Below are 26,576 nucleotides of genomic sequence, written 5' to 3' on the forward strand. Positions count from 1 at the left end.
AGCGTGGAACCTGATGTGGGGTTTAATCCCAGAAACCTGAGATCATGACATGAACTGAAATCAAGAGTCAATGCTCAACTGACTGAGCCACCCAGGCACCCCTCATATACTGTATCTTAAAAATGCCGGGGCGCCTGGGTGGCTCAGTGGGTTAAAGCCTCTCTGCCTTTGGCTCGGGTCATGATCCCAGGGTCCTGGGATCAAGCCCCACACCCGCCTCTCTGCTCAGCGGGGAGCCTGCTCCCCCCACACCATTGCCTCTCAGCCTACTTGTGATCTCTGTCAAATAAATAAATAACCTAAAAAAACGATGCCTATTCAAATCCTTGGACTGCTTAAAAATTGCGTCATTAGTCTACTACTGAGTTGTAAGAATACTTGTATTCTAGACACAAGTCTTTTATTATAGGATTAGTAAATATTTTCTCCAGTTCTACAGTTTTTTCCCCCATCATCATGATGGTCTCCTTTTTTTTTTTTTTTTTAAAGATTTTATTTATTTATTTGACAGAGAGAGATCACAAGTAGGCAGAGAGAGAGAGAGGAGGAAGCAGGGAAGCAGGCTCCCCGCGGAGCAGAGAGCCACATGCGGGGCTCGATTCCAGGACCATGGGATCATGATCTGACCCAAAGGCAGAGGCTTTAACCCACTGAGCCACCCAGGTGCCCTGTGATGGTCCCCTTTAAAGCACAAAAGTTTTAGGGGCGTCTGGGTGGATTGAGCCTCTGCCTTTCGCTTGGGTCATGATCTTGGGGTCTTGGGACTGAGCCCCATGTCGGGCTCTCTGCTCAGTGGGGAGCCTGCTTCCCTTTCTCTCTGCCTGCTGCTCTGCCTACTTGTGATCTGTCAAATAAATAAATAAAATCTTAAAAAAAAAAAGGCACGAAAGTTTTAAATTTTAATGAAACCCCCTTTATCTATTTTTTCTTTGATTACTTGTGATTTTGTTGTCACAGATTATCGAAAAATGCATTAACAAATCCAAAGTAACAGAGTTTTCTAGTTTGGCTCTTAAAATTAAGTTCTTTGATTAATTTTGAGATAATTTTGTATGTAAACTGAAGTAAGGATCGACTTTATATTTTTGCATATATGGATATCCTGCTGTCCCAGTTAACAACTGTTGTTAAGACTCTTCTTTCTTTAACCATTGAATGGTCTTGGCACCCTTGTTGAAAATAAACTGATCGCAGACTTCAGCTTATTTCCGGGATTTCAGTTCTACTCTTTTGATCTACATGTCTATCCTTGTGTTAGTACCACACTGTCTTATTATTGTTCTGTACTAAAGTTTGAACTCAGGAAGTGTGAGTTCTCCAACTTTGCTCCTTTTCTCCAAGACTATTTTGGCTGTTCGCGGGCCCCTGTGTTTCTACATGACCTTTGGGATCAGCTTGTCGATTTCTAAAAGGAAGACAGAATTTTGCAAAGGACTGCACTGAATCTGTAAATCAATTTGGGAGCTACTACCATCTTAACAATATTAAGATAACCAAAGGAATGTCTTTCCATTTATTCAGGTCTTTAGTTTCTTTCAACAATGTGTTGTACTTTCCAAAGTATAATTTTTATGCTATATTTGTATTGCTAAATTTATTCCTAAACAATTTTATTCTTTTATGTGCCATTATAAATAGAACTATTATCTTAAGTTCTTTTTTGGATTGTTCTTTACAAGCGTATAGAAATACAACTGATTTTTGTATACAGATCTTGTATCTTGCAATCTTGAAGTCATTTAGTCTAGAAACTCTAGTACAGTATTGAAAAGAAATGGCAAGAGCTGACATCCTTGTCTTGCTCCTGTTCATTTTCCTTAGGGGGAAAACATCCAGTCTTTCACCATTAAGTATGATCTTAGTTGTGTGGGTTTTTCAAAGATGTCCTTTGATCATGCTGAGGGAGTTTCATTCTCTTCCTAGTTTGTTATTTGTTTAGGTCATGAATGGGTGCTAGATTCAATCAATGGGGTGTCTGTTTTTATTCTATTGATATCGTATATTACATCAGCTGATTTTCATATGTTGAACCAACCTTGTATTTCTGGGATAAATCCCACTTAGTTATTGTGTATGATTAAAAAAAAAAAAAAAAGTTGTATTTTTGAGGATGTCTTCTGCTGTTCTTCCTACCGGTAGCCCTAGGTTATAGAAAGGTAGACAGGCGCACTAGGGTCTACAAATCCTGAACTCTTTCCAATATGTACCCATGTAAAGAACTGGGAAAACCCAGAAATTCCTAGTTCTACTCCATGAAACCAGAAAGCCTGCTCCCCATTCTTCTGATGCCCTACAGCAGAGCAAAGCATCCACCTTTGGATGTAACTTGATGGTTTAGACACCCTAAGTTAGTGTTTCCCAAAATCCTTTCAAAAATCCTTTCTAGAATTTGTAGACTTTTGTGTAATTATGGTTTTAGAAAATACAGTAAGAATGTCATAGCAATGTCCAACTCATATAAGCTTCTAAATTATCTGATCACTTTCTAAACTCAACACCAGTGCATGAACCTCACTTTGCTTAGCACTGCCCTAGCTCAGGCTGTATCACTCTATGGCTGAGACTTCTTTGAGAGCCCTCAGGAGTTTCTCCCTTTTACCTCTCCCTGACATCCCATTCAGGGCTCTAAGGCTAGGGACCCACTGAAAACTGCACTTCCCAGCCTGTGTGGGCCTGTACCAGAGATCACCCAGTACCCCTAGGAGAACCAAGCTATGGATCTATAGCAGCTGTCTCTTAGATCCAGGTATCTGCTGAGGAAGAGCACACCTGGTCAGAGATGCCACACTTACAAATGGGCTCCATCCTAGTTCTGCCTGCACAGGCCAACTTGGAACCCTAATCTGTGCCTTTCACTGACACACAGCCCTAAGGCAGGGTGGAGTGGAGGACCCACCCACAGGTTCAACTAGGATGGCCACCCTGCACCTGGGAGGCTAGCATTAGGCTTCCAGACTCATCTAACACTCTTGGCAAAGAAGTACCAGTCAGGTTGCAGAGACCAAATTGCCAAACCACTAGGAGGTATAATGAAGGAGTAACAGCAGGAGACCAGGATCAGGATATGGTTTTACAGGCACTGCCTTCCTCTTCAACCCTCAAGATGGATCTCCTATGAGTTAGGTGTTCCTCATAGAGCTGTTCTGGCTAGTAGGGAGATGGGCTGAGAAAGACTGTGTGTCTTACTTAAGATCACCCCACCATAGAGTGGGGAGGTAGGACAACCTCAGAGTGTATGGCTCTGAGTGCTGCTCTTAACTATGCATGACACTGTGACCCCAAAGGAAGACCTCTACTGATGGGTGATTTAAAGGATTACAAGAAACAGCCATATCAAGAAAGCTGCATTTTGGGGCGCCTGTGTGGCTCATGACCTGAGCCGAAGGCAGATGCTTACCTGACTGAACTATCCAGGTACCCCCTCATATCACTTCTCCTCCTCCTCCTCCTTCTTCTTTTTTTTTTCAAGATTTTATTTATTTGACAGGGAGAGACACAGCCAGAGTGAACATAGGCAGGGGGAGTGGAAGAAGAAGAAGCAGGCTTCCTGCTGAGCAAGGACCCAATGCAGGGTTCCATCTCAGGACCCTGGGATCATGACCTGAGGCAAAGGCAGACGCTTAATGACCGATATTATGACTTTTTGAGTACAGCCAGGCTAGTGGTATCTCATTGTGGTTTCCAGTTTGCATTTCCCTAATGACTATTGACAGTAACAGTCTTTTATGTGTTTATTGGTCATTTGTATATTTTTGGAGAAATTTCTATTCAAATCCTTTGTTCATTTTCAAATTGGGTTATTAATCCTTTTATTGTTGAATTGTAAGTTCTTTATACATTTTGGATCCTAAGTCTTTTAGTTGATTTTAGTTGTTTAGTTCTTTAGTTGCTTGTGCTTTAGGTATCATATCTAAGAAACAGTTTTTTAATCCAGGGTCATATAGATCTACATCTGTTTTCTTAAAACAGTTTTAAAGTTTTAGCTCTTACATTTAGTTCTTTAGCAGATTTTGAGTTAACTTTTTACATGAGATGGCAGATTAGAGTTTCCTCACATTTTATCTTTCATGTCTTCATTTAAGCATATTTATTTTATAGTCTTTATCTGGCAATTCTCTATGATCAAATTTATAAAAAGGTCTAAACTCACTCATTATGTCTTCAGATATTTGTGTGTAATGCACGGTCCCTGCATGTTTTTTGTTACTTTGGATTTTGAGTGTCCCTTTTTGGCAGTGCTTCTCAGTGGGAATGCTGGACTTCTTGGGGTCAGAGAAACATCACTGGGATGGGGCAGGGGCGGGGGGCAGTTTGCGTCAGTTTTGCCAAGTGCCTCTGGGTGTTAATTAGGCCTAAATCTCCTTTTGTGTTCATTTCTTTTCTTGGTTTCCAGATGACCTAGGTAGCATTAAACATCCCCAATCCACAGGAGGGCAGGTCTGTGGCTGTATAGTCTGTTTTCCTAACCCAGAGGACTGACTGAGATATTTCAACTTTTTGGCCATCCTGCCCTTCAGGTTTTTTCTATCCTCTCCTTCACTGGTGGTGTACTTTCTCAAGCAGCTTGACTTAATGGTAGTGTCTTAGTTCCAACCCCCTACATGGCTCAGGCCCAAGGCCCTGTTTTGAATCTGTGTGGCCATTAAAACTCAAGGTTACCATGTCAGTAACCCCCAGCCCAACACCCACAGTGTGGTCCTGCCCACTGTTCTGGCTGTCTTATCATCCTTAGATTTCGGCTCCTGGGGCCTTCCCTTACTTTCTCACAAACTGGTTACATGTTTTAGGCATATGTGTTGCAGTTCATCCATCGTTTCAAAGTACTGAGCAGCAGCAGGAAGGTTCTCAGATCATCCATACTGCTGGACAGAGGAACTGCTACATAAAGAGATCCCATAGAATATCTTTATATGTAAATAGGCATGATCACAATAGAGAAGAATACAGGTCCCGCGCCAAAGTCATAGACGCAGCTGATGATTTGAAGGGAGAGTCCTCCCATGCTCATTTCCAGAGGCTATTCTCCAAGGAGAACAAATCCTGATCAGACAAGCGATTTTGAGATCATGAGTCCAGTCCTAGGGACAGTGTCCCACAGCTTTAGCTCTAAGACATTACCTACTGCCAATGTCAGATCTTATCACAAATGCTCCCTTCATTAAGTACCTACCTGTTGTGTGGCTACTGTGAGTCTATGACCAATGTCCCTGAATTTGGCTGATAGCGGCAAAGGGCTGCTGAGCCCCTATCACCTCAAGGTAGAGTGCAACCCCAAGTCTTTAAGTCCTTTGTCCCTCTGTAGGAAGCTAGCCCAGCCCACCTCTAACCCCCTCAGCCCCAACCTCACTGAGCTCTGTCTCGTGGTGGGTTCATGGTCATGGGGGTGGAGATACGCTCCCTAGGAATCAGAAAAGTTCTGTGCCAACAAACACACCTGCTCTGGTCACCTCAAGAGGACTCCTGTAATTCTAATAAATAGACATCCTAGATGGTTTGGTTGCTGTGTGCTAAGGGAGGTGCAGAGAATGGGCGAGTAGCATAGAGCCTGAAAACGCGCAGAAGCTCATTTCATAAAAACCTCTTATCACTTTTATCTCAAGCTCCCAAATGCCTGGTGTCTAAGCAGGCTATTACTTCCATGGTACAACAATATCAGAGCCAATCTCCTGCTCCACTTTAGGCAAACTTTGGGCTCTATTCAAATGACAACCTTATCATCAGCATAATCTCTGCACCGACCAGCCCTGGTGTCATTGTCTTCATTGTCCTTTATGCCTGTTCTGTGTCCCCATGGCTCCCTGCAACCATTTTCCCACTAAAAGAAGATGCTCCTTTCTCTTCCTTCCCAGGTCTCTTGAGGCCCCACACAGCCACCACCTACCTTTCCACGGCTGTTGGAGTCACACTGGTCAAGGAAGGAGCACCTGGCGTGGCTTTGGACCGCTCCGTGAATCGGGAGTCAAATGCTTTCATGGGTTCAATCTTGGACGGGGTTGTTAACATGGAGGGTGATGATACAGCAGGAGTAGAGGTAGCATTCACACTGGGGGTCGAGGGGTAAAAAGGGGAACATGTCAAGCACAATTCATCAAATATCTGGGAGTCCTAGATTTGTGTTACTTGGAGCCAACTAACAGGGGCATGAATATCAAAGTTACATAGACCCAACTTCAAGATGTAATCTAATACTACTGACTATTTCTTCAATAGTTTCATGTGTTAAAATCTGGAAGTCTGTCTATCTGAGAAGGTTATGAGCAAATGTACTCATATTTCCCCACTGCATGTTGACAGCTTCTGGGGGTAGTATGAGGCCTAGAAAGTGGCTCTTATAACCTTTTTTTCTCACCATACAGCCTTATCTCCACAACCTGAATATAGCACCTCCACCCCAAACCAAATCCAAACCCACCAGCTTTTCCTGCTTCAACAAATGGTCTGAGAGAAGTCCCCACCAGCATCCTAAAGCCACTGTCTATACCTGCCCTTCAACCTCAGCCAAAGACTGTGGCCTGGGTGGCCCCTCTCATCTTACCTTGGCAATTATGCATTCTTCATACACTCGTCCAAGTGCACACCCCATAGCCCTTGTGTTCTCCACAGGAGGGGCCCAGGCTTGAGCCTGCAGGTTTTCCCCCATGCCCAAGCAGGTCACATAAGCTGAGTCCCAAAGCCATTGGGCCTCCTATTGACCACATCCACCTGCCTGGATCCCGCACCAGGCACCTGGCTGGTATCTGGGAGCCCCCCTCCTTACCCAAGATCTGTAGGGCCAACTGTTAAAAATGTCTTACAGATCTGGAGCTGTCCTTCCCCAGATACCCTTTCTGAGATGACTGGTGTGGCAATGCTCCTGACTGTGCAATGACCTAAGCCACTTCCAGTGTAGAACTGCTGACAGCTGGGGCTGACTCTGAGGCAGGTGATCTGTCCCTGGCCAGGTCCCACCCTCAGGAACACATCTTGGGACTCCATCTTGTCCCAGGAGGTAAAGTCCTTATGGCCCTGTGCATCAGAGACTCACCTGAACAAGGTCTCCCTCCCAAGCAGGCCCTTATAAACAAACAAACAAACAAAAATCAAGCATCTCTTTCTTTTTTTATTGAAGGAGCCATGAAGTGTCAGTGAAACTGTGTCCAAATCTGAACTTTCCCCAGAGACAGAAGCAAACCTTGGCATGCCCACTCACCTGTCCTTACTGACAGTATCACCAGCCGGCCTGGCGCCAGTTGTAGCCACAGGCTCTGTGGAGGGCTTCGAGGCGCCAAAGGAGTTGGGGGTACTGGAATCCAGTGGCAGTAGCTGTGGATTGCTATGAGAGGAGAGCATGGTGCCCGCCAGGGAGCCTGAGAGTGGGATGCTGTTAAAGAATGCCGTGGAGAAGTCCCTGTTGTCAAGAACAAAAATCAGCCTGGGAAATCAGACACCACATCAAGTACTTTCTGTGTTTGAAGTAATTTTTTTCTGGGTCCACAGATGAAGTATTTTTGTGGAAGAAAATGTGCAAAATTACAGAAAAGTAAAAAGAAAACTAGACTTACGTCTTACACTATGTGTAATTGAAGCTAACATGAACTGGTACTTTATGTACCACTAATAAAGAAAAAATTACTACCAAATGTAATTGTTAGATGCCACTGATTATAAAATGTACCCTGATTTCAGAGATAGTAAAATGTGCAAACATGTGTCTCAGAACTCAGGAAATGCAGCATACAGAGCAAAACTCCCTTTCATTATGGGCTGTATGGATATACCATAATTTACCTAACCAGCCTCTAATGAAGAATGCCAGGGCTTTCTCCCAGCTTTTCCTGTAACAGACACTGCTGTAACAGGAGGCAAGACACTGCAGTGCTAAGGCTAAGGGCCCTGGGCCGATCCAGCCAGTTCTCATTCCTTTGCCATATAGAAGCTCTGGGATCTTAGGCACTTCAACCACTCTGTGCTTCAGGTTCCTATCTGCAAAACGGAAAGTGACAGGCCCCTCCCCATGACTTCAGGACTGTGGTCAGTGTAGCACATACTTAGAACACATAGTAGCTGCTCAAAGTTGCTCCCTATCATAATCATCCTTGCACTAGTTGTTTCACATATTACATAGGATAAATTCCTAGAAGTGGAATTGCAGCAGCAGATGGAATGTTCACTAATGAGTTCTGATTAATAGTTCTAAAGTGCCTTCCATGGAGGTTTAAATTCCAGCTGCGCACGAGAGTGCTTATTTCCCCAAACCCTCACCAACAGTCTTGCCAAATTTTTTGATACTTGACAATCTGGTAAAAAACAGTAACTTACTATCATTTTAATTTGCAATTATTTTGATGTGAGATTGGAATTTTTAAATATAGAAGCATCTGATTTCCTTTTTTGGTGATCTGTTTATATCCTTTGTATATTGTTCTATCTGGTACTGGTCTTTATTATTGATTATAAGACCTATTTATAGAACTAAAATATTCCTTATATGAAGAATTAGTATTTTCCCTAGGATTTTTAAAAAGATTTTATTTGTAAATAATCTCTACAACCATTGTGGAGCTTGGCTCACAATCCCTAGATTAAGAGCTGTGTGGTCTTCTGACTTAGCCAGCCAGGTGTTCCCAAGATGCTGTGTTTTGACTTTTTATGGTGCAATTTTCCTTGCCCCCAAAATGTTATTTTTGTGTGATCTAAATTTTATGTCATTTAAAAAAATGTCTTTTTTTTTTTTTTTAAATCTCTGAGATCCTAAAAATATTCTCTTAGGGAATCTTCTAAAAATTTTAAACAACAAAAAAGCTAAATATTAAAAAAAAAATCTATGAGCTGTTCAGAAAGTATCTAATTTTAAGTTGTGAGGTAGGGAGGTTGTTTCTAGAGGGTAGGTAGTCCTCTCATTTATTAGATTACCTGATGCTTCATCACTGATGCAAAATGCTACCTTTAAAATTCCCGTAAATATTTGGGCTTACTTGTGGGTTTTCCATTGTATTTCACTGCTCTAGTCATGTGTTAGTATCTATTTTATTATAGTTCATAAGTTTTAATTTCTGGTGGAGCCAGTCTTCACCATATTTTTCCATTAATTTAGAATCAGCCTAATTCTGAAAACTGCTGTTAGTTATTTGTATGGGCTTATGTTGAGAGAGATCATCTTATGATGTTGAGTTATCCTACAGAATAAATGGTATGCATTTTCAGTTATTTCTTTGAATTTTCTTTTAGTTCTCTCAGTATTGAATTTTTTTCTTCATAAAGAGCTACATTTCTTGCTACATTCTAGGTACTGCATTTGTGAAAGTGATTTCTCCCTTTATATCTTCTAAAGGTATAGATCTTCTTCATCGGTTGCATCCAGTCATTTTTTTGTCCTATTGTACTATCTATGACAGTTTTCCCAGTTGCCTCTTTTGTGCATCAGACCGTCTTTAAATAATGACACATTTTACCACCTTCTCTTCAATTTATTTTCTCCTGATGACAGTATGAGCTAGGACCTCCAGAACAATGTTAAAGTATAGTCAACAAGAAAGGACACTTATTTGTTTAGTTTCTGAATTTACTTTAAAATAAGGTAGTTTTTAATCAAATTAAGGAAATATCCATCTATTCATACTTAACTAAATTTTAAATCAGAACATTAGTAAAAATGTCTCCTATGCATTTGTGGAGATGATCACGTATTTCCTTCGATCTTTTGACATATAGAATCAAATTAAGTTTCCCAAAATTTGAACTGCCTTGCTTCCCTGAAATATAAACCTTACCATGTCATATTGTATTAGCAATGTAATACACTGTAAGTTTCTGTTACTATTTTCTTTAGCATTTTTGAACTGACATTCAGAAATGAGATTGATCAGGCATTTATTATGTTCTATCTTTGTCATGTTTTTGATGTAAATATTATGTTCATTTCAAAAAAGGTTTGGGAAGTTTTCCTTTTTCTGTGCACTGGAGTATTTTTAAGAGTATTACAATGATCTGTCCCTCTAATCATTAGAATGATTAGAATGAAAACTTTATTAGAATTTCCCTGTGATACCTGGTGGCTTTTGGTACGTTAGCTCTGTGACAGCATCCTTTATTTCTTCTATAATAATTTAGCTGTATAGATTTTATTGTTTTTATAATTTTATTTCCTCAAAATCATCTATTCTCAAACTTATTTGCATAGAATTCAGTAAAGAAGTCTTTCAAACTTTTGATTCATTCTTTATCTGTGATTATTTCCATTTAAAATACTTTTCTGGCTTGATTAGCTAAGCTAATCATTACCTATTCTGTTGGGAATCAAGAGGGCAACAAAGCCTTCAAAACCAAAAGAATCAAGTTCTGGTGTCAGAAATATACACCCTGTAGCACAGATAGAAAGCCACCTACCACCTTTGTCTCCTCATCAAGTAAGGCCTGAAAGGATCCATAGAAGAAAAGTGCCACCATCACCACCACCTCCAGGACCTTCACTCCCACAAACCCTTCAGTGTTCAAGGCATAGTCACATACCTGTCTGATTTTGTTCTAATAAAAAGTAAGCATATGGCATTACCCACTAGTAGGTTAACAATGGAAAAAGGCTTGATCAAAGGAAAACTACTCTCTGGGAGGAGTCAGGAGACCTGGTACTGGCTCTATCTGGTCAGGTCTCTGCTCTCCAGGGCCTCAGAACCTGCACACCCTTAACATGAGGAAGTCATATCAGCATACCATATGACTGAAGGTCTTTTCAGACTTCAAAGAAGATCTAGGACACCTCACAGACGAACAACTGCAAAGTGCAGAGGACTAGTATATATGTGATGTCCTGAGCAGACTGGTTGAATAGAAAACCAGAATGAATCACCTTAACAGTGGGGGTCTATTTCTTTCATGCAGGACCTTATTATCCTTTCAATCAATATACATTGTTTTGGGGAGAATGACCAATATAAAAGCAAGCCTGACTACAGATGTTGAGACAACAGCAAATGGTGACTGGGTCCACTTCTCCCTTCTTTGCCCCCTCCAGGGAAATGTGCCTTAGAGCCCTATTCTCTGTCCAGCAATTCCACTTCTGGGAAGTATCCTGAGGTGACAGTCACAGGTGTGCTCAAAGATTCATTTATAATCACAAAACACTGGACATAAACTGTAAGTCCACAGTTAAGGGGCTGGTCAAGTAAATCATGGTGCATTCACAGCCTGGGAACCTGGACAATCAGCAAGCCAATGCTTCAGAGGACTATTTATTAAAAAGGATGCAAGGTCAAGATACAGGAACAAGTGGGGAAAAGAAGACCAGAGATACAGATGCCAAAATGTTAACATGATTATATCTCAGAAACTGGATTACGGGTAATGTTTATGTCCTTCTTTGGGTTTTTACTATTCAACAGAGTGTATACAGAAGGCTATAAAAGGGAAAAATGAAACAGAAAAAAATCAGTCCGACTTCTCTCCCTGGTGTCTTCAATGCCCCACCAACGAGGCAGAGCTGCCCATATGGACACACTGGCCCTTCAAAGGCGCCTTTGCCCTCTGACTTATCACGGGCTCCTCCCTGCCCACCTTCTGATGAGTCAAATGTGCCTAAGGGCTCTGGAGGAAGCACAGGGCTTTGAGGCTGGTGGGAAGCTGGGCTCAACTCCCCCATTTCCAGACTGGACCAAGAGCCCGTGAAGACCCTGATTATGAAAGTGTTAACTGCTGAAAGTAGAGAGGAAGACCTCCCCAGATAAGGCCACAGAAAGCTCGGTGAGTGAACAAGTACCCGGTGTCCAGCTGTGCTATGCAGAGAGGCGTGATTCTTCTGCGACCATCTGCTGTCCGAGTCTCAACTTGTTTCTTCAAAAGATTCTGGCAAAGGAGAGTGACATATGAATAGAAAAGTTTCTGCTAAGTATCTCCACGTATCAAAAAATAAGGCTTCCAAGGAAATGAATTTTAACTTCTCTTTCTATGGCCTTTCTGGTTCAACTAAACTAAGCTGCTGAATCAAAAACCAAGCATTTTTGTCAGGTGTGTGTTCAACTTCCTGCACAGTAAATCAGCAAGGATAGAAAAGCTCCCAGTTGAACTGGCTGCAACACTTTGCTCTCCGTCACCAGCACTGCAGGCTGGCCAGGCTTTCTGGGCAGTGAGCAGGCCCCTTCAGCCCAGCAGCCATGGGGCTCACTGAAGGGATGAAGGAAACCTGCATCTGTAAGCCACTCTTGTCTCTAAGCTGTGATCTGCAGATCTTCTCTCATCAGAGTCATTTCTTCCACTGAAGGCTCATAAAATCAAAGGTTCCCAGTCACACATTGTGTCTCAACTACCTAGGGAGGTTTGTTACCCTGCACAAGCTCATGAAGATGGTTTAAGCTCCCCAAGGGATCCCGACATTTCCTGCTCTGTTCCTGCCCCATGTTCACCCCCACTCCACAGTGAGACATGGGCTTCCAGAGAAAGAAGGGGGGAAACCAAAGACATCTCCTCATGACAGAACCTGAAACCTACCGTTCTCATGATTGAGAATTTCCTAGAAAGCTAAAAGTGAGGTTTTGTCAGTTCCAGCAAGAGATGACCTCCTTTAGAGCTCCTTGGGACAAAGAAGCTTTTGACAAAGTGCCTTAGGCTTCATTACTACCTCATGGAGCTGATGGCAATAGGGCTAAGTAGCCCCAAGCTGGCTAACCCCTAGGTCCTGTTCTAGGCACAGCATACACTTGCTTCCCCACCACCTGCATCTGTGCTCTGTTCAATGGACTGCATGCGCCTCTTCCCCTGTCCCCGGGTCTGGACCCACGGACCCACGTCATCAGTGCTATGGGGCTGAGACCCCACCTTCCTAATGTCTTCCAGACTTTCCCCGTTGACGACACCAGCAACTGAGGCAGCTGAGCTCGTCTCTCTGGCCGAGGCACTCTTCTGGTCCAGCTGCTGTTGCTGCTGCCTGCGTTGGTATTTGAGCATCTCTGGGTTCTCAATGACGGCTGTGGAGAGCTGGGCCTCAGTCATGATGGCCAAGCTCTTGCCATACGTGGACTGGTGAATGCGGCTCTAGGGGAAGCAGAGAGAAGTGCAATAGACTAGTTGTGGGCAGCAAAGTGGTGGCTAGTGCATACCAGTCGGTGAGCGGCATGTTAGGTCTCCTGATTCTTAGACTGGAAAGGGTCCTGGGCAGTGGTCAAATACCATTTTAGGTATGTCTTTTTTTTGTATCTTTTAGTTCTACCCCCAAAGGGTTTACATCATAGTGGGAGGTCCACATAGTAGCTTATGAGGGAGCCTATACCAGTAATTGAACTTTGAAGGGGAGAGCCACCCATCTGCTTTGGGCTTTTATAAGGCTTCTTTCAGACAAACGAATACATTTCACTAAGTGTCATCAAAGATCCATCTATAAAAATGTCTGTTTTCTAAATCTACGGTCCATTAAGCAGGGCCTGTCCCAAAGTCCCTAAAGAGCGCATTGGCCTCCCTGTCCTGGGCAAAGCACAGAGGGAAGAAGGCCTATGGGCATGAGTTACGGTTCTGTTCTCAAATCTTAGGATCATGTGTGGTCTCTGCAAAGAGCCAAACTATTTTCTAAGGCTTAGTTACCTCATTGATAAAATGAGCCCTTCCTTGAAGGTTTTTGTATAATTCATACAAAATAATACATGCAAAATGCATGGCCCAGAGTCTGGAATGCAGTAAGTGCTAAGAAATGACTAATATTACTGTTATAGTTGATACTCCTTGGCAACTAGGTGTCTATAAGACAACGGGGAAAGTGACATGAGCAGGCACCCTTGGGTGTCACTCCTGCTATCTCCCAGGGTGAAAACTTTTCAGTGTGGAGCTAATTATAAGCTCAAGAAAAAATGCCAACTTATTCTTAGTTCTAGAACTGATTTCTGACATGAATAAGAGTCTCATGTTTAATCTATTCTGTAAAGAAGATAAGCATTATGAACTATAAAAGACAAATACCCAACAATATTTTAAGAAACAATGTGTCTGTGTATATCCTAAAAGGAGGGTCCAACTGAAGGGGCCTCTCAGAGCTATTTCCATGGCCCGAGAGCAAGTGCAGCACTCAGGCCACTAGCTGAAGGTATAATGTTCTCTTACCTTCTCCTCCTCACTCAAGGGGTCTCCAAGCTCATCCTGGGAGAAATCTAAGAATGCCACAGAGCCGTCCATGGAGCACACCAAGATGCCCAGCCCGTTCAGAGTCCTGAAAGAGATGGCCATTAGCAGCCTGGAGAGCAAGTGCCTATGGGGCTTACCGACACCCCCAAGGGTGGACCGGGAGGATGACATGCAGGACTTTATGCAGATGCCAGAAACCCTTCATTACCTTCTGTGGCATTCCCTGGTAGGGCGAGGACAGGAAAGACAATCACGCCCTAGCAGGTTCTGGTATCTTTTAGTTCTAATTCTAAGCATATGTGCAAAGTATACTTCTTCTTTTGTAAGAATTTCATTTTTGTTTTTGAAATCACTTAAAAAAAAACATTAAGTATGTATCTAGATGAGGTCGTTGAAAAGCAAAAAATGTGTCTCCACATTTGTGCTAATCTGGTTCATGCAATGACAAAGTGAAGCAAAACCAGAATCATAGCACTCTCTGTTTTCCAAATACCAGTTTGCCTAAGAAGTATTTTCTATAGGCAAATGCCAACAAAGCAAGGAGCACAGCAGTAGACATTCTCCCAATGGCAGGGGCAGGTTGCCCTTTTCTGAATCATATGCAAACAGCACCCCAGGGGTCTGGTCCGGCTCCCACACCTTGGAGGGTTGAGGGGTGGGGAGAGTCCCTGGCTACCTGACCCTAATCACATCCAGAAGCCTCATGTTCCAACATATGGCTTCTCTTTTCCTAGCCTGTGCATTTTAAAAAGAATCTATCTTACCAGGAAATATCCATGATGGATTTGTCAAATAGTTCATGGATGACAACCAAAGGCCGTTTCAGACATGTGAGCTAGAAAAAAAGGAGGAGGAGAGGTTAATGAAATGAATGAACACTGCTTTCTGTCCACTCAGCTCATCAATAGTCCTAGAAGCCTTGGTCTGAGTTTTTGTTGACATACAGGGCATACTGGACTCTATTCAAACAGCGACCAGCAAGATCCCAAGCCATGGAACCCAAAACTTGCCAAAACAGACATTTCAGTATGGCCCCTGTCTGAAGGGCTCACTGTGGTCTGCCAGGGGAGATGGATTTATACATAGACAACTAAGAATGGAGAAGGTGGTTCTAAAAAGGCCATGACCTGTGCAGAGGTCTACAAGCAGGGGTAGATGTCAAGGCCTGGGCTGAAAATGAGGCAGCAAAAGTAGCACCCAGGAGAGGAAAAGAGCCTCGGAGAAAAGCCAGGACATCTCAGCCCAAGGAGTTTGGTATGTATTAATGCAAAGCTCACTGTAACTGGCTACATACATCACATGGGCTCATTCTAAAAACTGTGTGCGGATAGTCCACCAACACCAAAACAGTTTAAGTTGCCTTGAATCCAGACCCACAGTTAACCACTATAACACTTGAGTTATTTTCTCCTGGTCTATCTTGTGCAAATATTTTATTCTTTGGCAGATGACTGTGCTTGCTTTTCATTTAATACATAATTAGTATGTCATCAAACACCATAAAAACCTCTCTTTGATGACTGCACAACATTCACCACATGCATACTTGTATCTAGTCACTCAAAGGCTGGGCTGTGTGTCATCTCCACATCCCTACAGCTCACATGCTAATGTCTGACCACCCTGCTGACAGGTCTAGGGGCCACAGAGTGGTAGGCTTCTTCTGCATGGCTCCCATGCACCTTCCACATGGCTCCCATCAGGTGCTGCTTTTGTGGGGGAAGAGCTGCTACAGCTACCCTAGTCCTGAGGAGAGGAAATCTGAGCTACCTGGAATCCACAAGAAGAATCTTGCCCCTCCCCTAATTCCATTTTCAGAAAAAAAATAGCCCTGTCTCTTCTCTCAAAAATGTGCCTACAGACCACTCAGAAATCTGGAACCCATGTGAACACCTGACCTTAGCATTCCAAGAAAATGGGATCAGGAATGTTTTGGTCAAAGCAGGCCAGCAGGACCCCAGGAAGAACATGCCTGGAAGTGCCTCTGATAGCACTAAGGTTCAGGTTCTGAAATGTCATGTGAATAAGAACGTCGATAAGAATGTCATGTGAAAAAGAGCCACAGGGTACACAGAAATCCATTTCTGTGTGACAAACAACTGTAATAAAGGCAGCCTGAGGACAACCTTCAGCTCCACAACTATAAGTCCATTCTGCTTATGGGGAAATCAGTTAGGAACAAACTATTGATTGCTAAATCCAACAACAAACACAAATCTCAACAACATTAAATCAAGTGAAAGCAATACAACTACACAACTCGTTGATGTGCAGACATCACTGGAGTGGTTGCCTTGGCCAAAGGGGGTTGGGAAGTGGGGTCTTGACTGGGGGCAAGTGGGGGCAGGGATGAGGGGTTACAGGTTCGTGGTTAGACTGTATATATGTATGTCATACGTGTATGACAACACACTGAGGTATATACTTTAGGTGAATACTTTTGCTGTAGGTTATTTTTTAAATTTTAGTTATTTATTTATTTGGCTTTAAGTTTTATATATAGACAGAAAGGTTTTCCAAAAGGAAGCAAACACAACATACCAACTGAGCGTATCCCAGAGTCTGGACACGGAGTTGCTCAGACTGGGGCTCTGGGTAACCTTTTCTACCTGGGCCCAAGCCTAGTCTTTAGTCCTCCCTTCTTCTTGGGGTAACCAGGAGGCCTGATCCCAGGTGTAGGGTGGAAGCACATACTGAGCACCACTAAAAGTGACTCTTCCAGGCCTCGGGGCTCCACCTCCTTCAACAGGCCCTTCTCATTCTCCCTGTAAGAGCCACAAAAGCTCTTAGGCGAGGGTTGGGGGGTTGGGGGGAGGGAGTCGGGGCTCACCCAGACGGAGAGAGAACGGTCCTTGCTGCCAACAGCACAGCAGCAATACGGGCAGCTGGGCTTTGCAGAACTCCCGTTCTTCTGCTTCTTTTTGAAGATTTTTGGGTTGAATTTCTAAAGCCAAATAACAAATGTTAAAGTAATTAAGCATCAAGCATACACCCCATGCCAGGTTCAGAAATATACCACAATACCATCCTGTCTGCGGGAAACCCACAATGACATTCTCCCAGCCCCAGGCACTCAGCATGCTTTACTTCATCTTCATCACTACCCAGAAGGCATTTTGCTGAGGTTGAAATGGAGTTTTAGGGAGGCCAGGAAATGTGGGCCAAGTTACCCAATAAGTAAGTGGTGGGACAAGGATTTGAAGCTGGCTCCACCAAATCTCCATTTCTGGGCCTGTAGCCAGGTTGATGGCATGGGAGCTACTGAAATTGGCTCTGTGAATTCCTTCTGGCCTGAGAAAGGCCAGCTCCAGGACCTGGCTTTCGGTACAAAGTCTTGACAGAGGTCGGTGGGATTGTCAGATATCTACCCCATTAATCCTCTCCCTTCACTATAGGTGATGCTTAGTCAAAACTATCTAGCAGATACTGATTAACCCTGGATAACCTTACTTGGCCAGGGATGACAGCTAAGTCATGCTAAAGTCTGTACCGGGGGCTATCCTCAGTGTAACCTGGGTGCTGCTTTTGGCAAGTACACTAAGAGCTCCTGCCACATTCCTGGACTGAAAGGGATAAGAACTCTAGACTCAGAACTGGAGACCCCAAGCCAGGACAACTGAGGAGAAGGGTGGCTCCCTGAAGCCTGGTATCAGCTGGCCTGGCCCATACGGGTTCTAATTCCAGAGGGTAGGCATAAAGACCAGACAATATAGAACCTGGAGGTGTGTACCATGGTCTTGAGTCTTACCCTGAGTTGACTGAGAGGCATCAATACCATGATCTCACAGAGCCACTCTTACAGTGCCTATGAGGACCACCTGACAGTCATGCGGAAGCATAGTACTATGCTGAAGCAGTGATTTTCAAACATTTTCATAACAAGGACCTGGGCTCAAACAAAGTCCTACATGGGTTCCAATACAAAAAAAATTAAAGCAGCAGTATTTTATTAGTATAAAACATATATTCTAAGTCACAACATATAATATTTATTATTATTAAAAATTTATTTATTTGAGAGAGAAAAAAAAAGAGTGAGCCAGTGTGTAGGGGGAAGGGGCAGGGGGAGAGGGAGAGAATCTCCAGCAGACTTCCCATTGATCACAGAGCCTAATGATGGGCTTGATCCCACAACCCATGAGATCATGACTTGAACTGAAATCACAAGTTAGATGCTTAACTGACTGAACCACCCATGCACCACTATAATATTTATTATTAATTTAAACAATTGGAAAGATTAGCCCATTTTAAGTAACACAAAACTGAGATCAGGGTCCTGGCTGATTCTTCATCTTTTCTTTTCTTTTTTTAAAAGATTTTATTTATTTATTTGACAGAGAGACACAGCGAGAGAGGGAACACAAGCAGGGGGAGTGGGAGAGGAAGAAGCAGGCTTCCTGCTGAGCAGGGAGCCCGATGTGGGGATCGATCCTAGGACCCTGGGGTCATGACCTGAGCCAAAGGCAGACACTTAACGACAGAGCCACAGGTGCCCCTGATCCTTTACTTTTTTTTTTTTTTTTTTAATATTTTTATTCTTATTTATTTGACAGACAAAGATCATAAGTAGGCAGACAGGCAGGCAGAGAGACGGAACGGGGAGTAGCAGGCTCCCTCCTGAGCAGAGAGCCTGATTCCGGGCTCAATCCCAAGACCCTGGGATCATGGCCTGAGCCGAAGGCAGAGGCTTAAACCCATTGAGCCACCCAGGCGCCCCTGATCCTTCACTTTTGTCAACCCTAGTCCACCAACCTATTTACTTTGTTTTGGTTGCCCAGTGCTGAGAAAACCGTCACTAAAAGTAGCCCGTATCTTCCAATACCCTTCATCCTCCATATCAAGATTGGGCAGGGCAGCCCCAGACTCAGGTGATCCACAGCATGGCCTCACAGCCACACCTGGCCATGGCTGGGGTATAGGCACACATGCTTAGCAGGCACATGCTACTGGAGCACTTGTCAGGACCACCATGCTTGAGTACACAGGACCTGACCCAAATATGGAAAAAGGCTAGTGTGGAGCTACAATGTTCCCAATCAAAGACTGATTTTGGTGAAACTCATTAAAATATGTGAGTATGTATTCTGTTTTGTAAAATGTGTTTAAAAATTATGAAACATAAGTAATCAAAATGAAACAAAAATGTGGCATGTGCTGACTCTCAAAGCCCACCACCTAAGCCCCACATGTGACCCAGCCTCGGAGCAAGACAGAACCCAGGTGGAGGCTAAGTACACTCACCACAACAGTCACAGCTTTCCGGTGCCCGACAAAGTCCATGTTGGTCTTCCAGCCCTCTCGTTCAATGATCTGGGCAGTGGGGCCAGAATTGTTCATGGCGTGGGCAGACACCAGGTAGTGCCCATCAGGTGACCAGCTGAGCCGCAACACATGGGTTGTCCCTCCACACTGAAAGAAACATGTGCATTTGGAAGGAGCTCAAGACCAACTGTGTGACCAAAACTCTGTCCTCAAGAATAGAGTCGAATTCTGATTTATAAATGTATGATGGCAGAGCATGTACACCAGCTTTTGGCTATGCTAACAGCTCTAACGCTCCAGTCCCTCTAGGTGTTTGACAAAAAAGGCTGTTAGGTGAGACTGGGAGCTGCAGCACCCTATACTCCCCTCTGGGAGCTAAGCACAACATAGTGGCATCTAGACGATCAATAGCCACTTCTTCTGTCAGTTCTGTTTGGGCCAAATCTGTCTGGCCACTGACCTCTTTCTTCTGCCTAGCATGTTAACCTTACCACATGAGATCTGCTGAGCATTCACTTCAGTGGAGAAAGAGCTCTGTGGACCTTCAGGACCCTGTCTCTGTGATGCATTCAGTGACCATGAGCCGCTACATGCTTTCTCCAGCCTGCCTCAGCTGAAGACTGGTGGTGCTACTAACTAGCAAATGAGAAGAGCTTTGTAAAGCCCATATAAACCATTAAATCCATAGCAGAAAGATATTGTTCCCCTGATCTGGACTAGGCCTGAAGCAAGGCATCCCTCCATATTATTATTCCTGCAAAGTGAGATGATATGGGCCAGAAAACAGCCTTCTAAAGCTCAAGGTCAGTCCAGGGCAGCCTGAATGACTTAGGAATTATGATCTTGGCCTCACAACCCTAGAGGAGGGTAGGATGATGCATGGCCTTGAGTACAGTGACACAGCTGCCTCAAGCCCATGCAGGCCCACCTGAGGCTAAGGAGTCCCACCAGCTCCCAACTGGGATTCCAAACATTCCTGTCCATCTCCATAGCTGCCCCAGGAACCCTGCTAGTGGGATACTGCTGCCTGGTTGCCGGATCCCTGAGGAGGAGCTCAAGAAGGCATTAGGGCCCACGTCCTCTGACATGGAGGGCACGTACTCCTAAGGAGGGTAGGACTCAGCAGGGTTAATACCAGTGCTCATGTGGTACTGCTGGTTTGGGGAAAACTGCATTCATGATTTCCACTTTCCTTCTGCAGCCAGCCTTAACTTATGGGCAAATGTCTAGACCTCCTGCAAAACTTTGCTCATAGCCCTTCCTCTGATGCAATCAGTACTCCTTGGCTGTTCCTGTGCATTCTGGACAACTCCATCAACATACTCACAATGAATGTGAAAGTCTATCTTTCCCACCAGGTTCTAAGCTTCAAGGGAGAGACTCTATCTCAGTCCACTTTCATTTCCTTTATCCAGTACTACCCTTCTTATAGCAGGCACTTAAGAAATATCTAACAAATAAGGGAGACCCTGAACTCTGATTCCACATGAAACAAGAACTCAAATAAAAGGTAGGAAAATACTACCCAAGTCACTGCAGTCTGACATCCAGACATTCTGCATGAGGCACTGCTTCACTACCCGAGAGAGAAGTGGGCTGGCCTGCAGAGTACAAGTCAGTGAGTAAAGCCACAGCACAGTCAGGAAGAAATAAAAGAGAAGGCCTCCTCTACCTGTGTTGCACAATGCTATGGAGGCATCACTAAAGTTCTCTTCAGCTTTTTCTCACTTCAAAGTTGGACATTTCATACTGTCTGAGAAGTGAAAGATTTTCATCATCTGACTCTTTGGGCCAAGTGCCCACCCCAGAGAACTTTGTTGGTTCAATCACAATGTATGGACCCCAGCCAGCTTCTCGTCTGTGCATGGAGGCCAGGGAGGCTGCTGGACCAAACTCCCTGAGATGTCTTCTTACCTCATCAAAAGGCTTGGTGATGCTGGTCTCCAACTGCCAGTCCAGCGTTCTCCACACCTTTAGGCTACGGTCATCAGCTTGAGAGGCAATGTATTTACCAACAGGATCCCAAGTCAACCCCTTTACCAAGCCAGAATGGCCTCTCAGCGTAGCTAGAATTTCTGTGGAGGTAAAGAGGAGATTGGGAAAGCATTAGCTAAGGGAAAATGATGAGTCTATATAGAAACATGAGCTGCAATCCATGGGCTATGGAATGGCTAGCCAAGAGAAGGGATCTCAGGAGTCCACCTTGGCCAGCTCCCATCCCTGGGCACAAGCAAAGAGGCCCCTAATCTGATCCCTATCAAGCCAAACGCAACTTGAAAGAAGGACTACACCCAGGAGCAAGCATTATGATTTCCCTTTAGCCACAGTTAATACTGAGCCTGCATAAGCCCCCTAAAGGGCAGGCAAGCAGGGATCCAGGTTTGGCCAGAGTCAAATTCTGCCCCTTTGACTTGTCTGTGGTTGGCAGCTCTACCAGTGGTTTCTCCATCTGGAGGCCATGCCCACCTGTGCTTTAACATCAATATTTGTGATTTGAACCTTCCTGGCAGCTAAAAGCAGGCCTAACAGCTCAGGGGATGGAGCACTGTGGTGAAAGTTCTTTGTAAGTCATCACAAAGGACAAAGGGGTATGAGATAGCATGTCCTAGAGATCTGTAATCTAAATGCCACCCCAACTCTCAATCTGGCCCTCTGTGACCACAATGAAAATGCCCTTCCCCCATCCTGCCCACATCTTGGTGGCTTATAGAGAAAATGACTTACAAGTTCATGGAGGATGCTTTTTAGCCCATGAACAAAACATATTCTAGATACCAAAGAGGAATAAAAGTATCTTACTAGTTATCAACTACAGTGATATGCTAGGTTATGCCATCTGTTTTGACTTTACACACATTAATAAGAAATACCAATCTTTTGCAAAACTGGATTTGTTAGCCTATCTCTGTTTAAGAGCTTCAGAGAGGAGATGGCAACTGAGTGGAGGCCAGAGCCCAGTGGGGTGGGGAGGGTAGGGAGGCATGCCCTCAAGAGCATGTGTGTAGTGGGGAATGCCAGGTACCAAGCACATGCAACGCCACCCTATCACCCTCGTGATCTGTGGCACATCCACGCTAGCCCTCAGTTACTATTTTTCTTTAACATAAACCTCTTTTAAAACCTTAAACAAATGTCACTGATGAAGAGAAAAAGAACGGAGTTGCTGACGAGATGCATCAATCCCCATTCACTGCAACATACTTGTCACTGCCAGCCTTAGGAGACAGAGAGCCCACCCTGCTCCAGATGATCAGCCCATTTATGCTGCCACCCAGTCAGAGGTCCAGACCTGGGAACTTCACAGCATTCCAGATGACGACAGTGTTATCCACGCTGCATGAGGCCAGCCACGCGTCATGGGGAGACCATGCTACATCCATCACATCTGGAAGACAGAGGGCTGGCGGTGAGCCTCTTATGTGATGTGCAGACTCAGCGAGGGGGGCACTCGGCAACACCTGTCTGCCAGGTTGGCCGGCAGCCCCTAGCCTCTCATGTTTGAGGAAACTTGACTTGCAATCATCATAACTAAACTCCTTCTTAAAAACCAGTCTGTAAAACTTCCCCACTAAGGTTTATGAACTGGTCATGACATTTGAGGCATCTGAGTGACCTCCCTCACCCCTCACAAAGGAGATAACTGAGGACATGGCTGACAACTTGGGGCCACGTATAAGAACTCTGGCTCTGACACCTGCTGGGACTGTGGCCTCAGGCTCGCTAAGCTTGCTTCTCTGATCCCAACTGGGCCTTTCTGAGAGCCCTTTGAGCTCTACAGGCACTGCACCTGGCATAATGGCTAGCACAGAGCCAGAGTACAATAGCTGCCCAATAAGTGGGAGGCCATCTTCAGGCCCTTCTCCTCACAAACTGGATCTCATCTCCAAGACCCCACCAGAATATCCCTTCCCTAGAGAACCCCTAAACACAATCACTCATGTTAATTCTTTGTGACTGTTTTCCTATCTATAAAATGCAGATTTAAAAAAAAAAAAAAAAAACCACAACCCTATGCTCAGAGGGTTATTATGAGGATTAAATGTGGGAAATTGCTGTAGCACGGTGCCAGGCACACACCAAGGCATCGATAAAGGTCAGCTGTGACGGTGACGATGACCGGGCCCATCTCGCCGTGCAGGTATGATTTTTCTAACCTCTGTGCCTGGTGCAGTGCTAGGTGTACAGAAGAATGGCTGGTGAGGTGAAGAAACAGAAACACAGCAGCAAGTTAATAGCTATCTAGTCCTCTCCTCATAGGATTTTTAAAAAGGTGTAAGCAAAATACTCAAAACTTCTATTTTTTTTTTTCTATTTTTTACAGTCTTCAGGGACAGCTTTACGAATTTTTTCCACAAGGTACTGCAATTTGTATTTCACACTGCATATGCATTAGTGTACTGCATTTAGTATCCTCACAGCCTATGTGATCCTAAGGGCTCCTCTTGTTTAGTTCTACATTCCATGTCTTTGAGAGTATTCACTATCATAAACAGACCTGATTCAACTACTGACTATCAACTAATGAACTATTAACTGAGTCCCAGGTTTCATGCTAATGAGCACATGGGTGTACGCCATTCTCCACACTCTGGTTTATTTCTTGTGCCTGCCAGCCCAAAGTGGACTCTAGGCAGAATGCCTGAAGACTTTCCTAAGTCTGGACTCTCTTAACCCTGTAGACAGCTTTTCAGAAACCTCTATGACTTTACACTTTTATAAGCAGAAATGTCCATTTCAAAATCCTCTTATTATCTTGAGGATTACGATTTTCCCTTCTAACTTATTAAGCACATTTTTTATAAAAATATAAAGTTAAAAAACTTTACTAATAAAAGTGAAGATTTTTTCTATCTGTCTAGGGTTGTCTTCTTGGGCTACTTTGCTCCCATCTTCTGTCTGTTGGGAGGCCTTTTATGCAGCGGGTCTAACAAACACCAATGCAATGCCTACAAAAATGAAGAATAAAAACCTCCTCTAAGAGCTTAGAGGCCAAGAGGGGCAGACATGTAAACATCAGAATTTCACCATGGTACCTAAGTCCTAGAGCCGAGAAGTGGTCAGCTGGGAGGGAATTCCGGAAGGGAGATGTGATTTGCCTAGCAATTTCCATGGACTATTGATAATACAGGCATTAGCTGCAAATTCTAACAGTTTATCTTCCTATACTGTAAGAGATTGATATAGTAAAGTCTGTGATTCTCCTTTGTGATGTCTTTTATTGCCTATTAACCTTAAAAAACATTCCCTCTGGTAGCGGTCTGATGACTATTCAGTTCTGTTTTCTTCTGCTTTAACTATTTAGAATGTTTCTCTCTTTAACATATGGAATTTATTTCAGTACATGCTGTATTTAGGGAGGCTCTACTTTACTCTTTCCTCATCTACAAACCATATAATGGTTATTCTATCACAAGTGGGGAACAATTCTTTCTTCCCATAACTGATAATTGGTGCCTCCTTCACAATAATACACCAAGGTCCTAGGTACATGTAGTCTACTTCAATGTTGTTAGTTTTGCCCCCAAACTCATGACATTTTAATCATTGCAGCTTTGAATGATTTCTTCTGTAACCTTCCTTACTCTTCCAAGTGCCCTTTGGAGTCACTGGTGAGTTACATAAAAAAGCCACTTATGGACACATTTTCCACTAATTTTCTCCCTTAACCCCAGTTTTGGAGCTTCTGTCTTCAGACCATACCATTCCCACTCTTTCTCTTTGCACATCTACATACATCTGAAACTCTCCTGCATTTGAAGTGTTTTCTGGTCACTCTCATTCCGGATACTCTCATCATCATTCTTGGTGATTCTAGGAGGATGATCTGTTTAATATCCAAAGCTCCTGGATCCTTAAACTCTGCTTCCTCCTCCAGTAACCTTGGCTTCTGCTACCCCAGGCATTCATTCCCAGTCATGCCCAGAGATTCTCCCAAACAACACACTGTAATTCCTCCTTGGTTTGAATGCCAACCCTCCCATACTCCTACCATCAACTGGTGCTTCCGGCTCCCTCTCAACTCCAACAGAGTTTCCAGGTGCTATGGGCCTTCTGCTATCTCCCTATTTGGCTTAGAGTCTATCATACCCTCCACTCTTCTGTGTTTTCACAGGTGCCCAAAACCCAGCCTGGTTCAGTCTAGCTCTGTCCTCCCTTGGGTCTTTCTTGAGGACCCTCTATGAGGCTTCCACTGAATTGCACAGCCTGAACAGCACTAGCCAAGGCCATGGGTGGTCTCCATGTCATCAAGTCCAATGGTCAGTATCCTCAGTTCTCACCTGACCTCAAGACAACATTGGATGCACTGCTGGATTGCTTCTCCTTCAAATGCTCTATCTTAATTGGCCTCCTCTCCATCTCAGCCACTTTTCACTGACTGGTTCCTTATCACCTCCAAATCACCCCATCACCCCAGCCTCCACCCTTGGCCTCCAGTCCCACATATACTTGTCCCCTATACTCAACTCTCACATATCAAAATGCCTATGCAGCAGGGCTAATTACATCCCTGCTAGGCAATGCAAACTGAACATGCCCCAAAGCCAATTCTTAAACATTTCCCTCAGCAAATATTCTGTCCCACCTACACACCTGCCATCATGTAATGGCAACTGCATTCTTGACACCCTCCAGACCACAGTCTGGTAAACTGTCCTGATTTCCTTTGCTTATCTCACACCCCATATCCCATCCACCAGGAACTCTCTCCATCTGACCATCACTCCTCCTGACCTCCACTGCTATGACCCGGGTCCACTGAGATTACGCCAGCAGCCTCCTCAGTGATCTCTCCAGTGCTGCCTGTAGTCCATGCAGCTGCCACAGGCCTCCTCACTCCTCTATTCAAAATCCTACTGAGTTTTCCCATTTCACTCAGAGAAGAGCCCCTCACAGTGGCCATGTCCTAGCTATTCCTTTAGCCTGGAAGGCTCTTTGGATGTGTACTCAGTGGTCCCCTCACCTCCACCTGGTCTCCTGTTGGATGTCACCTTCTCAGTGAGGCCTCCTGGAAAACCCATCTCATTTTGCTTCTCGGCACTTATCTTCCAGTTGCTGATGTGACTAGTTGTCTGTCTCTCTTATAAGAATGTAAACATCCTGAGGGTAGAACAGCACCCAGAACGTGGCAGGTGCTTAATAAATATTTGTTAAATGAATTTGGGAAAAAAATACTGTCTTTATTTTTTTTTGATCTTTCCACTTATGAAGTGGCCATTTTAGCCCTCTCAAAA

The 26,576-nt window shown here is 44.1% G+C and overlaps 1 protein-coding gene across 7 annotated transcripts in view; it reads right to left on the bottom strand.

The window, feature by feature from the left end:
* The window catches only part of LOC101689074 (protein HIRA), an 84,636-nt gene that overhangs the window by 31,999 nt on the left and 26,061 nt on the right, over nt 1–26,576 (bottom strand). For 5 of the 7 annotated variants that reach the window (XM_045065301.1, XM_045065302.1, XM_013051338.2 and 2 more), the window contains 10 exons: nt 22,634–22,729; nt 21,259–21,419; nt 19,324–19,491; nt 16,910–17,023; nt 14,844–14,914; nt 14,059–14,164; nt 12,787–13,002; nt 11,732–11,817; nt 7,190–7,387; nt 5,882–6,043 (listed from right to left, as the gene is read on the bottom strand). In XM_045065301.1, the coding sequence (XP_044921236.1) occupies nt 5,882–6,043; nt 7,190–7,387; nt 11,732–11,817; nt 12,787–13,002; nt 14,059–14,164; nt 14,844–14,914; nt 16,910–17,023; nt 19,324–19,491; nt 21,259–21,419; nt 22,634–22,729 (1,378 nt within the window). Of the gene's footprint in view, nt 1–5,881; nt 6,044–7,189; nt 7,388–11,731; nt 11,818–12,786; nt 13,003–14,058; nt 14,165–14,843; nt 14,915–16,909; nt 17,024–19,323; nt 19,492–21,258; nt 21,420–22,633; nt 22,730–23,421; nt 23,538–26,576 lie in introns of all 7 variants that reach the window. The other 2 variants (XM_013051335.2, XM_045065304.1) reach the window with 1 other exon arrangement.

Source organism: Mustela putorius, unplaced genomic scaffold (assembly GCF_011764305.1).
Source record: "Mustela putorius furo isolate JIRA1106 unplaced genomic scaffold, ASM1176430v1.1 tig00003858_pilon_pilon_pilon, whole genome shotgun sequence".
Lineage (NCBI taxonomy): Eukaryota > Metazoa > Chordata > Mammalia > Carnivora > Mustelidae > Mustela > Mustela putorius.